Raw genomic sequence first — 15,000 nt, 5'->3', positions numbered from 1 at the left:
TTCTTTCCTCACAGTGAACGTGTAATTTTCTGTTTACACTTGTCAAAATAAAATATGAACAACCACATTCATTCAACCAATAACAGTCAACTGAAGCCACAACATGAAGTAATCTGATTACTCCAGTAAAAGTATCATCAAATACAGTAGAAATACTCTGTTAGAGTAAATAAAAGTACCAACAGGAAACAGAACCTTTTCATATTAAAATATGAATCACTTTGATGATCGTCTTTTACTGTATTTGGAATTTTGACTTTCTGGTGATTAATTAAAATAATTAACTGTTTTAATGGTGCAAAACTAAAATGTGTTTATCACACTTTTTATCTACACTTTAGACTTTCTATTAGAACATATGTAATTTTTTCTCCAAACGGGGTCTAAACTGGTCTCTGAACTGGGTCTAAACTGGTCTAAACGGGGTCTAAACTGGTCTCTAAACAGGGTCTAAACTGGTCTCTAAACGGGGTCTAAACTGGTCTCTGAACTGGGTCTAAACTGGGTCTAAACTGGTCTCTAAACTGGTCTCTGAACTGGGTCTAAACTGGTCCCTGAACTGGTCCGTGAACGGGGTCTAAACTGGTCCCTGAACGGGGTCTAAACTGGTCTAAACGGGGTCTAAACTGGTCTCTAAACGGGGTCTAAACTGGTCTCTAAACGGGGTCTGAACTGGTCTCTGAACTGGGTGAAAACGGGGTCTAAACAGGGTCTAAACTGATCTCTAAACGGGGTCTAAACCGGTTTAAACAGGTCTAAACAGGGTTTAAAATGGTCTCTAAACTGGGTCTAAACTGGTCTAAACAGGTTTCTGAACGGGGTCTAAACTGGTCTCTGAACAGGGTCTAAACTGGTCTAAACAGGTCTCTGAACTGGGTCTAAACTGGTCTAAACAGGGTCTAAACTGGTCTCTAAACTGGGTCTAAACTGGGTCTAAACAGGTCTCTGAACGGGGTCTAAACTGGTCTCTGAACTGGTTCTAAACTGGTCTAAACAGGTCTCTGAACTGGGTCTAAACTGGTCTAAACAGGGTCTAAACTGGTCTCTAAACTGGGTCTAAACTGGTCTCTAAACAGGTCTCTGAACGGGGTCTAAACAGGTCTCTGAACGGGGTCTAAACTGGTCTAAACTGGTCTCTGAACTGGGTCTAAACTGGTCTCTGAACTGGGTCTAAACTGGTCTCTGAACGGGGTCTAAACTGGTCTCTGAACGGGGTCTAAACTGGTCTCTGAACTGGGTCTAAACTGGTCTCTGAACTGGGTCTAAACTGGTCTAAACGGGGTCAAAACTGGTTCAACCTCCTCTGGGAGTCGCGTGCACGCCAACACGCACGCGCCTGTAATGAACGTTATCGCTGATATTTTTAATGAACCGGGAGGTTTGTCCCGGTGACCTCGTCCTCGTGTCACCGGGACAAACGGACAGGACGGTCGGAGACAAAATGACACCGTCAGGAGACATTTTGAGATTCCTGCAGCAGTAGCCGAGAAGGAAGCTAATGCTAGCATGCTAACAGGCGGCTCCTGCGCCCACCGAGGCCGGGCGGAAGTGGCTCTTCTCCCGCTGCAGCCGGGCAGCACCGCCGGTTAGCATTAGCACGCTAACGAGACGACAACAGTCCGCTGCGTCAAAAAACAGCCTAAAATGTTTCACCAAACACGGTTATCCTCGCGGGGCGGGAGTCCTAACGGCTGATGAGGTCGTATATTAACCGCGTTTGGTGAAAATACTTTTGATCCTTTTCCACAGCTCTTACCGAGCTAGCTGCTAGCCGAGCTAGCTGCTAGCTCGGCGGGTTGTGACAATGGAATGCTGCGATGCTAACAGTTAGCCGCCGGCTAGCTCCTTCCTCCAACACCAAACCTCCAAAATGTCCAAACTCGAGCGGCGCGTCGGAGCTCAACCTCCCGACACTTCGTCTGATAAAGACGGACAGTGGACCCGCTTCTCGCTCACACACAGCGGGGAGACGAGACGCCTCCACAGCCGACCTACCTGCTCTCCTTCGCCGGTGTCCGAGCCCTGCTCCGGGGCTCCGCGGTCTCAGCTCCTCGGGGCCTCCGGGACCTCCAGAACCGAGCTGACCCGCTCCGAGACGGCCCGCTATCCAAAAACAAGGGTCCCGATTAAAGCCCCGCACGGAGGCCGAGAGTCAGCCTGCAGCCCGCTTCACGTTCCTCCGGCCGGCCTCTGCGTCTGGTTATCCGGCTTCAGGCGGCGACACCAGCCCGCTGCTCCGGGAGCGTTCAGACGGCAGGACACGAAGGAGGAGGCTCGATGAGGACACCGACACCGGAGCCGCCTCACGGTGCTTCCTCTGCATCACTGGAGGAGGAGGAGGAGGAGGAGAGGCAGGTTAACCTGGATACAGACAGACATTCAGACAGGAGAGAGTATTCATCAGAAAGAGAAAACACGAGAGTGTCCCAGACACACCTGGATCACAGCTGGACAGGTGAATGTTCAGGTGAGAGTCAGCTGATCTGAACAGGAAGTCATAAAAATACGGAGCCTCCTCTGGGTTCACTTATTTTATTTGGTCGCACAGTTCAGTGATGCATTAAATTACATTAAATTACATTACATTACATTCAATTACATTACATTACATTTATCTGACTGTTTTCTCCAAAGACTTACAATCAGTTCATTTCAACATGAGGGTTCAAACCAGAACAACAGGAATCAAGAAAATATCATTTCTTCCAGAAAGCCAAACTACAAAGTTCTATCAAGAAGTTCTATTTTAAGATACTAAAGTTCTACTGTTCAAGGTAAAGGAGGAGGAGGAGAGGAGGAGGAAGAGGAGGAGCAGGAGAGGAGGAGGAGGAGGAGTGGAGTAGTGTGAGTGAATCTAGGAGGTTAAAGTGGAGCTGCTGCATTGTGGATGAGCTGCAGAGGTCAGATGGTACTAACAGGTAGACCTGCCAGGAGGGAGGTACAGGAGTCTAGATGTGAGATGACCAGAACCTGGACCAGAACCTGGACCAGAAGAAACCAATCCAACGTCTTTATCCTCCTAGTCCTCGCTGATGCTTCAAACACTTCCTGGTTTTATAACAGGGTTGGCTACAGCTAGTCAGACCACACCTCCTGCTCATCAGACCACACCTCCTGTTCGTTAGACCACACCTCCTGCTCGTCAGACCACACCTCCTGTTCGTTAGACCACACCTCCTGCTCATTAGACCACACCCCCTGTTCGTTAGACCACACCTCCTGCTCATTAGACCACACCTCCTGCTCGTTAGACCACACCTCCTGCTCTTTAGACCACACCTCCTGCTCGTTAGGCCTCCTGTCACCAGGTGTTACAAATATGCAGCAATAGAAACTCACCACTGATTACTAAACAAAGAAAACTTTCACACAGTCTCTAGATTTTGTCCAAACTTGTCTTAGAGAGTCTTTTTACCTCAAAATGTAGAAAGTCAAATAGAACTTAGTTCTTAATAGAATTGAAATAAAGACCATCAGTTTAACTCTAAACTTGTTCTCTTTGACTCTCAGTTACTTGAGTGAAAACAAGAATCCAATCACAAACAATTCCAGCTCCCAAAAAACAGACAAGCTTCAGTAGTCTAGATATCCTAAAACAGCAGATGTAATAATAAACTTTAGCAGAGAAGAGGATTTAAAGATTAAACTTTGCTTTAGTTCAAGTGGTCCAGATGGATGTCGTCCTCCAGAAGTCAAAATACACTTGAACCGCTGCAATAATTCAGTCATCAGAGTTCATGATCGTATCGAGTCTTGACGGTTCAGGTTGGGAATTACAAGCTTCACAAAGTGTTCAAATTTGTTAAAATCCGTGTTAGTGAGCGCTTAACTGTTTTAAACAAGATGATCCACCGACGTCCAGATGTGTGATTAAACATCAGGATGGTGAACAGCTGTTCCTCAGACCATCACAATAACAGGCCGCTTTTAAAACAGTTTTATCTTCAAATCTATTTATTTGGAGGGTGTTTCACACGTGGCTGCAGATGTGTTGGATCCACGAACCTCCAGATGTTTATTTAATCAGCTGTTTTATTCTTTTTCTACATCCCAGATTTGTGACACTGAATTCATTTTACGGTTTTAACGATATGAAGAAATAACTTACGCCGACTCCCGATGAAGGTTTTCTTCATCAAAAACATAAATAAAGGAAACTACGACTTCATTCAAAAATTTGCCACTTTTAGACGAATCAATCATCAATCAATAAATTCAGGAGTAAATAAAAGAAACCGGTGAGTGAAAGCTTTTAGAAACATTCAGACCCGACGCGGTGATAAAATATTCCACTCAAGGTCCACTTACCAGATTTTTCTCCTTTCACCTTTCAACTACCTCCACGTGCTTCTTCTGGGAAAAAAGTTTTGGTTTAAATACCAAATTGCAGGTTTAAGTTTTAAAGTAAGTCTCAGGTATTTTATTTTGTAAATGACGTGCAGAAACAAAGTGAAAGCTTGTGATTGGTGGAGAGACGAAGGACGCGGCAGCTCTTCAGTACAGTTTTCTTTATTGAATGAAGCAAAAAGAATGAAGAGAACTTCAATCCCCTATTATGAAAATAAATAAATCATTTTCTTTGTCTCACAGGAGCCCAGAACTCCTCCTCCTCCTCCTCCTCCGGCGCTCCTTCCTGCTTCCCGCCGGGAGACTTTGGTTTCCCGCCGACGGAGTTCGCTCGGCTGCTCCGGACACCGAAAGTACGAAAACATGAGACGCTGCGACCCATTTTGGCACGGGGTGAAAACAACAGAAGAAGAAAAGGGGACGAGAGCAGAGAAGCCGAAGAGTTAAATGAGTAATCAGCTGTGCGTTTGGTTTGAGTTCATGTCGGGACGCCGGGTAGCGCAGAGCTCGGCCATCTTTATTCCCCAAAACATCCCTTCAAAATAAAACACCAGAAAACCTCAGTGTAAAGCGTTGCCATGGTGACTAATTACCTTACTCTCCTTAATGAGCAAACACCTGCCGAAAGGCAAAAAAACCGCCACCTGCTGTTTGTCGTGATTCTTTCCCAGCTAGCCGGACTCCCAGTCATTTTCAATGAGGAGTGCTAACGATGCTAACGAGCGACATCAAAATAAAAAACAGAACGTTTCCTGCAACTTTTCAGGGTGAAGAAGAGGAGGAGGAAGAAGTCCTGTGTGTGTGTGGGGGAGGAAGTGATGATGATGATGATGAAGGTGGACTAAAGAGGTAAAGAAAACAGCAGGTGTCACTGTGTTTGTAATCTGAACTATTTGTTCTGTTGTAACAGCTGGAGTGTGTGTGTGTGTGTGTGTGTGTGTGTGTGTGTGTGTGTGTGTGTGTGGACGGAGGAGTCAAAGGTCATGAAAGGTTCAGGTTCAGGCTCAACTCCACCAGAACGTTTTCCTGGATTTTCCTTAATATTGCCACAAACATGTTTTTGTTGCCTCTAAAGTTGCTTAAACAGTCGACAACGTCTCTGAAGAGTGCCGGAGACCAAATGTTTCTGTGATCCAGTAGAACCAGACTTCATTCAAAAATGTTCAAATTTAAGAGCAGATTCGACTCTTGTGTGGATATTTGTGTTGAAACTTTTTCTTTCTGACTCCGTTTTGAAAAACAGATTCGGCACTGAACACAATCTGATCACCTCCAATCAATCAATAACAACTGAGCATGCAAAGAAAAGTTACACCTGTAAACCCATTTGAGGGTTTCCTCACCTTTCAGATTAAAACGTTTCAAACAAACTGAATGTGTGTCCGTCGGTGGATCTGAGCCTGAAGCTGAACGACTGACCGCAGCACCGACTCATCAATAATCTGTTTACTGCCTGTTTGTTCACATCGGTGTCATTAAGCAGCAGAACTGTGTGCGAGCAGCTCCCGTCTGCAGTGCATCATGGGTAATCAGACCAACATCACCGGTCAGAGAGACTGAAGGAAACTTAAAATCAGACAGATTCTCAAGGGACTTCTGAACTGCCTGTTTCTCTGTTTTCTGAGCAGATTGTTTGTTTATTTACTTCCTGTTTGTGTTGTCAAGTCTGTTACTGACCAGGTGATGTTTACAGTCCCGTTTGAACGATGAGTTCAATAACCTCAGGAGATATATTTGAGATGTACCTGTGAGGTTCTTGTGTGAATGGAGCTGCTGCGAGATGCTAAACGCTGCATTTTTTTAAAAGGACTTCTTCAAGTCACGTTTCTCTGGTGCTGTCGTCAGTATTACAGAGTGTGTGTGTGTGTGTGTGTGTGTGTGTGTGTGTGTGTGTGTGTGTGTGTGTGTGTCCAGCTGGAGACAGGTGAGGGAGTGAGCAAGGTGCTGCAGGTTGCAGTTTTACTGCTGATCTTTGAATGCGTCCAGGCCGAAGGCGTTGTCAAGGAAACGCCGCAGCTCCATCAGGTGGGTGTTCTTGTTTCCTGTCGCCGGAGCGGCTGCCGGTCCTCTGCCCGCATACCTGACACACAGAGGGAGAGGGGTCAGAGGTCAGAGGGCGTCACTGTGACCTGAAGATGATGAAGATGATGATGGTTGTGGTGGTGGTTACCAGACGGGCTTGGCCCTCTGGATGGTGGTCCTGATGCGGGGCTTCACGTAGTCATAGTAACCCTGGTTCTTGTGCTCCTCCTGACACCAAACCAAGTCGGCGTTGTGGAAACGCTCCGACTCGGCCTTCACCTGGTCGAAGGGGAACGGAGACAGCTGGAGGGACACGGGACACAGGACACCTCATTAATGGGGGAACCTAGAACCTCCAGACCTGTGTGTGTGTGTGTGTGTGTGTGTGTGTGTGTGTGTACCTGCTCTATGCGTGCGATGGCCACCGTCCCCTCCATCCCTCGGTTCTTCCTCTCTTTGGTCAGTTCATAATAAACCTTCCCGGTGCAGAAGATCAGACGCTTCACCTCCTCAGGATGCTCCGCTGCTGCACCTCCTTCTGGGATCAACCTCTGGAAGTGAGACCCTGGAGGAGGGGGAGGGGGAAGGGGGAGGAGAGATAGTAAAGTCAAAGCTGATACTCCGCCCCCTCTGACCTGCGTCCAATCATTGAACAGTGAGTTTACCGGGCAGCATTTCGTCAAAGCTGGATCTGGCCTCCGGGTGGCGCAGCAGAGATTTGGGCGTGAAGACGATCAGCTGCAGAAACAAACAGGAAGTGCATCCTTTAAAAGGAGTTTCAAAATAAAAGTCCGTTGCCAGACATCATTTAATTTGTGTTCAGCCGACTGAAACTCTGTGGTCTTATTCACCGTCCTCCACCACTAACACTCCTCCAGAGGACGACTCACCGGCTTCCTGAAGGGCAGCAGGATCTGCCTCCGCAGCACGTGGAAGTAGTTCCCCGGAGACGAGCAGTTCACCACGATCCAGTTACAGTCGTACAGCTGGTGGACCGCGAAGTCCTCCGTGATGTTCTAGGACGGAGACACGGGTCAGAACACTCTGGGGCGTGTGTGTGTGTGTGTGTGTGTGTGTGTGTGTGTGTGTGTCTCTCTTACAGGCATCACATCTGGGTCGTCGTTGCACATCTGCAGGAACCTTTCAGGACGAGCTGAAGAATGTTCTGGACCCTGAAGACAGTTTGAAGTGATTTAAACTCAGATTCAGACCAATGACGAGGAAACCATCCATAAGTTCAGAGTGTTCCTGAACGCAGCACATTGCTGCACGGAGCATCAACAACCTTCATCAGGAAGTATTCAGAGTCTCTTCATCAGATTTATGGGCTGAAATGTTGAAGTGTTCCTGAGCCCATGCAGTGATTTCCACCAAAGAATAATGGAAGTTTGTTTTGGTGTCAAACTGTGGAAACGGTCATCAGAGACCTTTGACATGTTCAGAAAGTCTACGGCGATGAAGCGACGAGCCGGGCGACATGTTCTGATGACATCACGTTTCAAGAGGGGCGGAGCTTCACTGTCCAAGAACGAGGAAGGTGTCAGGTCAGGAGACACCAGGTGAGTTTTCTTCGTCCCCCAGAGTCAGACTGTCGTTTTGTGCTTCCCATTTTATTTTGAAATGACTCACCTCTTGATGTCTGTCTTTGATTCACTTCCTGTCCTTTGTATGATTGTTGGCCCCGCCCCCTGATTAGTCCCACCTGTCCCTCGTTGTCCTTCCCTCCCTGCTGTATGTCTGTGTGCTCTTCTTTGTTTCAGTTTCCTATCTGTTGCTGCAGCTTTTGAAACCCAGAGAACAAAACCAGCTGAACTGTGTCGCCATGGCAACAGGCTTCCCCAACATGACAACACATCGCTTCACAGCCAAACATGTGACGGAGTGCATCGTCGTGCTGCATTCAGGAACACTCAGAACTTAATAGATCCGCCCTCGTATTTGCAAATGAAAGGTGTGTGGTGCGTTCAGGCTCCCGTCCGTCCTCACCATGCCCTCCATGCCGTGCGGCAGCAGCAGCACGATGCCGTTCTGTCTCACCCACTTGGCCTGGCCGGGGCAGATGAACTGGTCAATGATGCACTGGGCTGTGTTGTGGAAGTCCCCGAACTGGGCCTCCCACAGGATCAGAGCATTTGGGCTCGCCATGGCGAAGCCCAGCTCGAAGCCTGAGGACACGAGAGGACAGGGGAAAACAGGGGAGAACACGTCAGAGGCAGCTGGATACACAGGAAATGATGTTGTCGGAGCAGCGGCGGCGACTCACCGAGGACGCCGTACTCGGACAGCGAGCTGTTGCAGACGGTGTACGGCGCCTGATCAGGAGAGACGTGGTTCATGGGAATACAGATCCTCTTGTCCACGTTCTGGTCGTGGAGGACGTGGTGACGGTGGCTGGGAGAGACAAAAACACCTTCATCTCTAGTTTCACCTCTGAGGCTCAGCTAGAGCAGAGTCCTCGCATACCTGGCTATATACAGGTGTACCTGAACGCCTTGTCTCTCTCCCACCCTCTTTCGGTGTACCCGAACGTCCCACCCTCTTTCAGTGTACCTGAACGTCCCACCCTCTTTCGGTGTACCCGAATGTCCCACCCTCTTTCGGTGTACCTGAACGTCCCTCGCTCCACGTCCTGCCCTGACAGCCGGATGTGGATGCCCTCCTGCAGCAGCGAGCCGAAGGCCATGTACTCTCCTAGAGCCCAGTCCACCGTGCGGTTCCGGACCATCTCCGCTCGGCTCTTCAGGATACGACTCAGACCTGAGTGAACATCAGACGGTCAGCAAGCACCTGAACGCACCACCCTCATTCTCAGTGTCCTGCGCCAGGACGAGGACCGACCTCCGTGGATGGTGAAGTCCTCCACCGGGACGGACGAGGCGATCTGTCCGATGTGGTTCAGGTTCTCTTCCGTCAGACCGGTGGACGGACAGCTCATCGACTTGGGTTGTCCGTCCAGGGTGAAGAAACCTGAAGGCAACACGAAGACGTCAACAGATGGACAGACACCACAGACAGAGACAGACAGAGGGACAGACAGGTCCTCACCGGGCCATGGTGAGTCCAGCCAGTGTTTGATGTGGAGGATCTTCTCGTCTTTAGAGCGAGCGTACGCCTCCTCACAGATCTTATCGTACTTGGAGATCTCCTCCTGCAGACAGTCGATCAGGTTATTGATCAGGTTATTGATCAGGTTATTGATCAGGTTATTGATCAGGTTATTGATCAGCTGTGTTTACCTCGTACTCCTGCCGGCTCACTGCTTCCTCTGCGATCAGCTTCTCAGCGTACTTCTGCAACACCGGCTTCTGTTTCTTGATCTGCTTGTACATCAGAGGCTGAGTGAACATCGGCTCATCCATCTCGTTGTGGCCCATCCTCCGGTAACACACCTACACACACACACACACACACACAGGTGAATGTGTAGGAGCCAATCAGGACGTGACTGCCGGTAAACCCCGCCCCCCACTGACCAGGTCGACCACCACGTCCTTGTGGAAGGTGGCCCTCCACTCGGCGGCCACCTTGCAGACGTAGATGACGGCTTCGGGGTCGTCGGCGTTCACGTGGAAGATGGGAGCGTTGACCACGCGGGCCACGTCGGTCGGGTACGGAGACGAACGCGCCACCCGGGGGTCGGTGGTGAAGCCGATCTGAGACGGGACGACACGGGTTACCAGTCGCTCGCCCACCTCGGAGCTCCGCCTCTTTACGGACGGCCGTTACCTGGTTGTTGACCACCACGTGCACCGTGCCGTGGGTGGTGTAGGACGGGAGGTCCGACAGGTGGAAGGTCTCGTACACGATCCCCTGACCAGCGAACGCAGCGTCTCCGTGGAGCAGGATGGACATCACCTGGAGAGGACAGGGGACAGATGTTACACCTGGAGAGGACAGATGTTACACCTGGAGAGGACAGAGGACAGATGTTACACCTGGAGAGGACAGGGGACATGTTACACGTGGAGAGGACAGGACAGATGTTACACCTGGAGAGGACAGGGGACAGATGTTACACCTGGAGAGGACTGACTGAAAGTATTAGTTAGTATTACTGCAGTATTAGTACCGATGCTGCAGTACTACTGTGAGGACTCACCCTGTTGCCGTCGGTGTCTCCGCAGTAGAACTGGTCTGCCTTGGTCTTGCCCTGGACCACCGGGTCCACGGCCTCCAGGTGAGACGGGTTGGCCACCAGAGACAAGGTGATGTTGCGGTCCGTCACGCGGTTGATCCGCCGGTGGTACATCCCCAGGTGGTACTTCACGTCTCCGGAGCCCTGAGGAGGGAGAGCAGCAGGCGGCAGGTCAGAGGCGGGAAACGGGAAACGGGAAACAGGAAACAGGAAACAGGAAGGGCAGTCCAGCCTGTTAGCGCGCTAGCTTCAGGTAAAGTGAAGGATGAGGATGTTTTGAGTGACAGGAAGCTGCAGCTGGACTTTGACCTGCTGCTCCAACACCTTCTCGTGGTGTGAAACCCAACCTGAGCTCCATAATACCTCGTCAGCAGCTTCCAGCTTGGAGTCAAACTGACAGAAGATCTGTTCCAGCTCTTTACGGATCACGTTGGCCAGAACATTCAGACGACCCCTGAAACAGAAGGAGGTCCAGTTCAGCAACACGTTGGTACTTCACTGGTCCACCTGCAGACACGGCGCCGTCACACCTTTAAACTATAGTTCTGGTCTGAAACGGAGAACCTGACTGAGACCTTCTCTGGATTGTTTGGGCGGTACCTGTAGGTGGATGTGGGCGGTACCTGTGGGTGGATGTTTGGTACCTGTAGGTGGATGTGGGCGGTACCTGTGGGTGGATGTTTGGTACCTGTAGGTGGATGTGGGCGGTACCTGTGGGTGGATGTTTGGTACCTGTAGGTGGATGTGGGCGGTACCTGTGGGTGGATGTTTGGTACCTGTAGGTGGATGTGGGCGGTGCCTGTGGGTGGATGTGGGCGGTGCCTGTGGGTGGATGTGTTCAGTACCTGTGGGTGGATGTGTTCAGTACCTGTGGGTGGTGTGGGCGGTACCTGTGGGTGGATGTGGGCGGTACCTGTGGGTGGATGTGGGCGGTACCTGTGGGTGGATGTGGGCGGTACCTGTGGGGCATCCCCATGATGACGTTCTCCACCCCGTTCTGGGAGGACTTGTCGATGATGGTCTTCAGCGCCGGGATCAGAGACTCGCAGCCCTCCAAGCCGAAGCGTTTCTCTGCGGACCATTTCTTCTGCAGGAACTCCTCAAACCTGAAGGCAGATTCATGTGTTACTGAATCCTCCTCCACACCTGCTGACTCCTCCCCCTGTGGGTGTTACAGGTGGGGTTACCTGGTGGAGCGGATCATGCGGGCCAACAGTGTCCTCTTCTCCTCCAGAGTGAACTGCATCACACCCGGAGTCTCGAACTTCTGCCGGATCCACTGACACTGCTCCAGGTCGTTGATGAACATGAACTCCACCCCGATGTGCTGGCAGTACGCCATCTGGAGGGACAGGGCGGAGTCAGGGGAGGCAGGGTGGAGTCAGGGGAGGAAGGGTGGAGTCAGGGGAGGAAGGGTGGAGTCAGAGTTGAAAGAAATGTTGGCACAAAGAAAGATGAAGAAAGTTCCTGTTTGGATCCCTCAGTTCCTAAAACCAGCAGGTACTTTAAAAAGAAACTGATTGATTGATTGATTGATTGATTGATTGATTGATTGATTGATTGATTGACAGGTCTCTGTGTTCACCTCCAGGCGGCGGATAATCTCCTTCAGCGGCAGCGCGCTCTCCGAGCCTCCGATGAAGGTGGTGGTGGGCAGCCGGAACACCTTGTCCAGGTCCGACTCGTCCAGACCGTAAAAGCCTACAAGTCCCATGATGCAGCGGCACAAAGGAGGGGGGACGGGGGATGGGGGGGACGGGGGCGGGGAATCGAATGATGTCAGACAAGGACACAAAAAGGTGGTGGATGAATGAAAACATGCAGGAGTGAGTTAGTGTGAACACGCATCATTAACACGTTAAAAACATACACATACAGCAGACATGCAACCAGGAGGAGGAGGAGGAAGAGGAGGAGGAGGAGGACAGTAAGAACAGGATGAAGGAGGGAAGCAGGGCAGGATGATGAAGGTCAGTAGACGAGGGTTCAAATCAAAATGTAAGGAGAGAGACATCGTTAGTATCAATAATTGAACCAATCAGCAGCGTCACACAGTTCAGGGTGTTTTTAAACGAGCAGACAGGAAGTGCGTGTCGGACCGGTGGCTCTCTCACCTCCTCTCTCACCTCCTCTCTCACCTCCTCTCTCCTGTTTAAACAACAGTTTTGTCTGTAAAGTGTCCAAATGATCAATAAAAACAGGACGAGGCGACGTGAACAGACACTTCCTGCTGGTTTCTGAATCAAAGACAATAAGCAGCTCCACTCCAGCAGGGGGCGGCGGTGAGTTCATGACAGCAGGGGGGAAGACGAGCGACGACACACGATGAGGAGGCAGTTGGAGGAAGAGGAGGAGTGATGAAGGACAGAGAAAGAGATGGAGGTGAAGGGTCTTTCTTTGGGGGCGGTACTCTCCGTGTCCTCCAATCAGACAGCAGCGTTTCAAGGCTCCCTGACACACCTGGCAGGCAGCTGAGCCAATCGGGAAGCAGCAGGCAGGAAGCTGATCTCTGCTCAGCCTCTCACACACACTTTCCTCACCCCCCCCCCCCCCCACCTCTGACATCACAAACAGCTGATCAGGCACAAACAGCTGACTTTACCGCTCCGTCTGCAGCCGACACTAAACTGAGAGGTGCAGTCTGACTCTGAAACACACAACCACAACACCTGAGTGACAGAGACACGCCTCCTACTCCAGAAGCTCCGCCCCTAAACACACTGAAGACACTGAGCTCAGAGAGACGGTCTGAGGACACGCTAGACGTCTCGTTTGTCCACTGCAGATGATTTAAGTGACAACAGGTCAGAGTTACGACTAAAAGTGTAGAGAACCAGGACGACAGAGAAGAAACCAGGACACAGAAGAAGAGGAGGAGGAGGAGGAGTCAGGAACAGGAAGTAAAACTAAGATCACAGACAGGAAGGTTGCACTGAGCAGGTGACATCAGAACTGTTCAGAACACCTGGTCACAGCTGGAAGTCTGCAGGTCTACTGTCCATCCAACCACCATCCAACCATTCATCTGTCCATCCAACCACCATCCAACCGACCGTCTGTCCATCCAACCACCATCCAACCGACCGTCTGTCCATCCAACCGACCGTCTGTCCATCCAACCACCATCCAACCGACCGTCTGTCCATCCAACCACCATCCAACCGACCGTCTGTCCAGCCAACCGACCGTTCTCCAACCACCATCCAACCGACCGTCCCATCCAACCACCATCCAACCGACCGTCTGTCCATCCAACCACCATCCAACCGACCGTCTGTCCATCCAACCACCATCCAACCGACCGTCTGTCCATCCAACCGACCAACTCTCATCCAAACGTTCTGATTTCTTCTCTGACTCCTGTATTTTGTAATTAGTTCGTTAGTTTGTTCTGTCTTTTATTTATTTCTGTACTGAACATATATTTTGAAAAGTGACTTTCAGTGTTCTTGCTGTTGTCAGATGTGAGATCTGAGTTACCGTCAGACTCTGTAACACATGAACCTGTGAAACATTTCGTTTTCTAGCTGACATGAAGGTCTTGTGTGTTGTTAAATGAGGAACTTCCTGGTGGTTCCAGAAACATTTAACGGTTTGTTCAGGAATGCTAACGAGGTTCCTGCTACATGTTCCACCAATCAGACACTTCAGGGTTTAATGGAGCTGATGTCACCTGACACTCAGTGGGAGTCGTCTACACACTCTCCTGCACACAACTGGATGCTAACAGCAGCTGGATGCTAACTCCAGCTGGATGCTAACAGCTGGGACATTTCCCTGTGGTTCAGTGTCTCCTCCTTCAGCAGCGAACAGTTTCCAGACGAGTGAGGAACCTCAGAAAGGAAAATAAAAAGGATGATTTTGATTTAATAAACACGTTCAAAATGTCCGTTGCAGTAACAGACCGTTTCTTCTTCACTGGTTTTGTGTTCTGACCGAGTCGCCGACACGAAGACTTTCATCTCTTCTGTTCTGATTTATTCACCGAATGTTTTTCATTCACGTATGTTTTCAAGATGCTTCAGAGGCCCTACATTTAAATTGTTTTCTTTCATTATGTGAAAAACAATCAAGTTTTTGGGATCTTGAATCACTGTTAACATTTAGTCTGCTTCATGTAAACGTGTAAACATTTAATCATGTAAACGTGTAAACATTTAATCATGTAAACGTGTAAACATTTAATCATGTAAACGTGTAAACATGGTAAACGTCATCACTCAGTTTCCTCTGTACTCTGTTACTGGAGGACTCCACCAGAGGGCGCACCAGAGAAACCAACACAATGAGAGCATCCTGATTTAAACAATAAACATAGCAACAATTGAGGGGGTCACTACTTGGGACCAAACGCCACAGGCTCCGCCCACACTGTTTTTCCAGCATCTCCTGCCGTACGGGAACGTAACGCTTTCTGACCCGTCACTCCTGCAGGACACATGCTGGAAGTAAAAAACACTGAACCACATGAAACGTTTGTTATCCTCCGTGCTAGT

At 49.9% G+C, this 15,000-nt stretch overlaps 2 protein-coding genes across 6 annotated transcripts in view; both read right to left on the bottom strand.

The window, feature by feature from the left end:
* The window catches only part of LOC138636059 (zinc finger MIZ domain-containing protein 2-like), a 20,538-nt gene extending 18,099 nt beyond the window's left edge, over positions 1-2,439 (bottom strand). For both annotated transcript variants that reach the window (XM_069723877.1, XM_069723878.1), the window contains exon 1: positions 1,996-2,439. The gene's annotated coding sequence lies outside the window, so the exon portion shown is untranslated. The remainder of the gene's footprint in view (positions 1-1,995) is intronic.
* Positions 2,440-4,493: 2,054 nt separating this feature from the next.
* ogdha (oxoglutarate dehydrogenase a) overlaps positions 4,494-15,000 on the bottom strand; it is a 19,023-nt gene continuing 8,516 nt past the window's right edge. For 3 of the 4 annotated variants that reach the window (XM_069723876.1, XM_069723874.1, XM_069723875.1), the window contains 19 exons: positions 12,090-12,205; positions 11,692-11,846; positions 11,464-11,610; positions 10,868-10,958; positions 10,469-10,648; positions 10,096-10,224; positions 9,843-10,022; positions 9,606-9,758; positions 9,415-9,517; positions 9,208-9,336; positions 8,976-9,126; positions 8,633-8,760; positions 8,356-8,534; positions 7,470-7,541; positions 7,260-7,385; positions 7,035-7,107; positions 6,771-6,934; positions 6,518-6,672; positions 4,494-6,427 (listed from right to left, as the gene is read on the bottom strand). In XM_069723876.1, coding sequence (XP_069579977.1) covers positions 6,307-6,427; positions 6,518-6,672; positions 6,771-6,934; positions 7,035-7,107; positions 7,260-7,385; positions 7,470-7,541; positions 8,356-8,534; positions 8,633-8,760; positions 8,976-9,126; positions 9,208-9,336; positions 9,415-9,517; positions 9,606-9,758; positions 9,843-10,022; positions 10,096-10,224; positions 10,469-10,648; positions 10,868-10,958; positions 11,464-11,610; positions 11,692-11,846; positions 12,090-12,205 — 2,552 coding nt within the window. In that variant the 3' untranslated portion in view covers positions 4,494-6,306. Of the gene's footprint in view, positions 6,428-6,517; positions 6,673-6,770; positions 6,935-7,034; positions 7,108-7,259; positions 7,386-7,469; positions 7,542-8,355; positions 8,535-8,632; positions 8,761-8,975; positions 9,127-9,207; positions 9,337-9,414; positions 9,518-9,605; positions 9,759-9,842; positions 10,023-10,095; positions 10,225-10,468; positions 10,649-10,867; positions 10,959-11,463; positions 11,611-11,691; positions 11,847-12,089; positions 12,206-13,106; positions 13,152-15,000 lie in introns of all 4 variants that reach the window. The other variant, XM_069723873.1, reaches the window with a different exon arrangement.

This window comes from Brachyistius frenatus, unplaced genomic scaffold (genome assembly GCF_029030835.1).
Source record: "Brachyistius frenatus isolate BFR_SWC_R1_liver_20210118 unplaced genomic scaffold, ASM2903083v1 Contig_349, whole genome shotgun sequence".
NCBI lineage: Eukaryota > Metazoa > Chordata > Actinopteri > Embiotocidae > Brachyistius > Brachyistius frenatus.
This window is presented reverse-complemented; position numbering and strand designations above follow the sequence as displayed.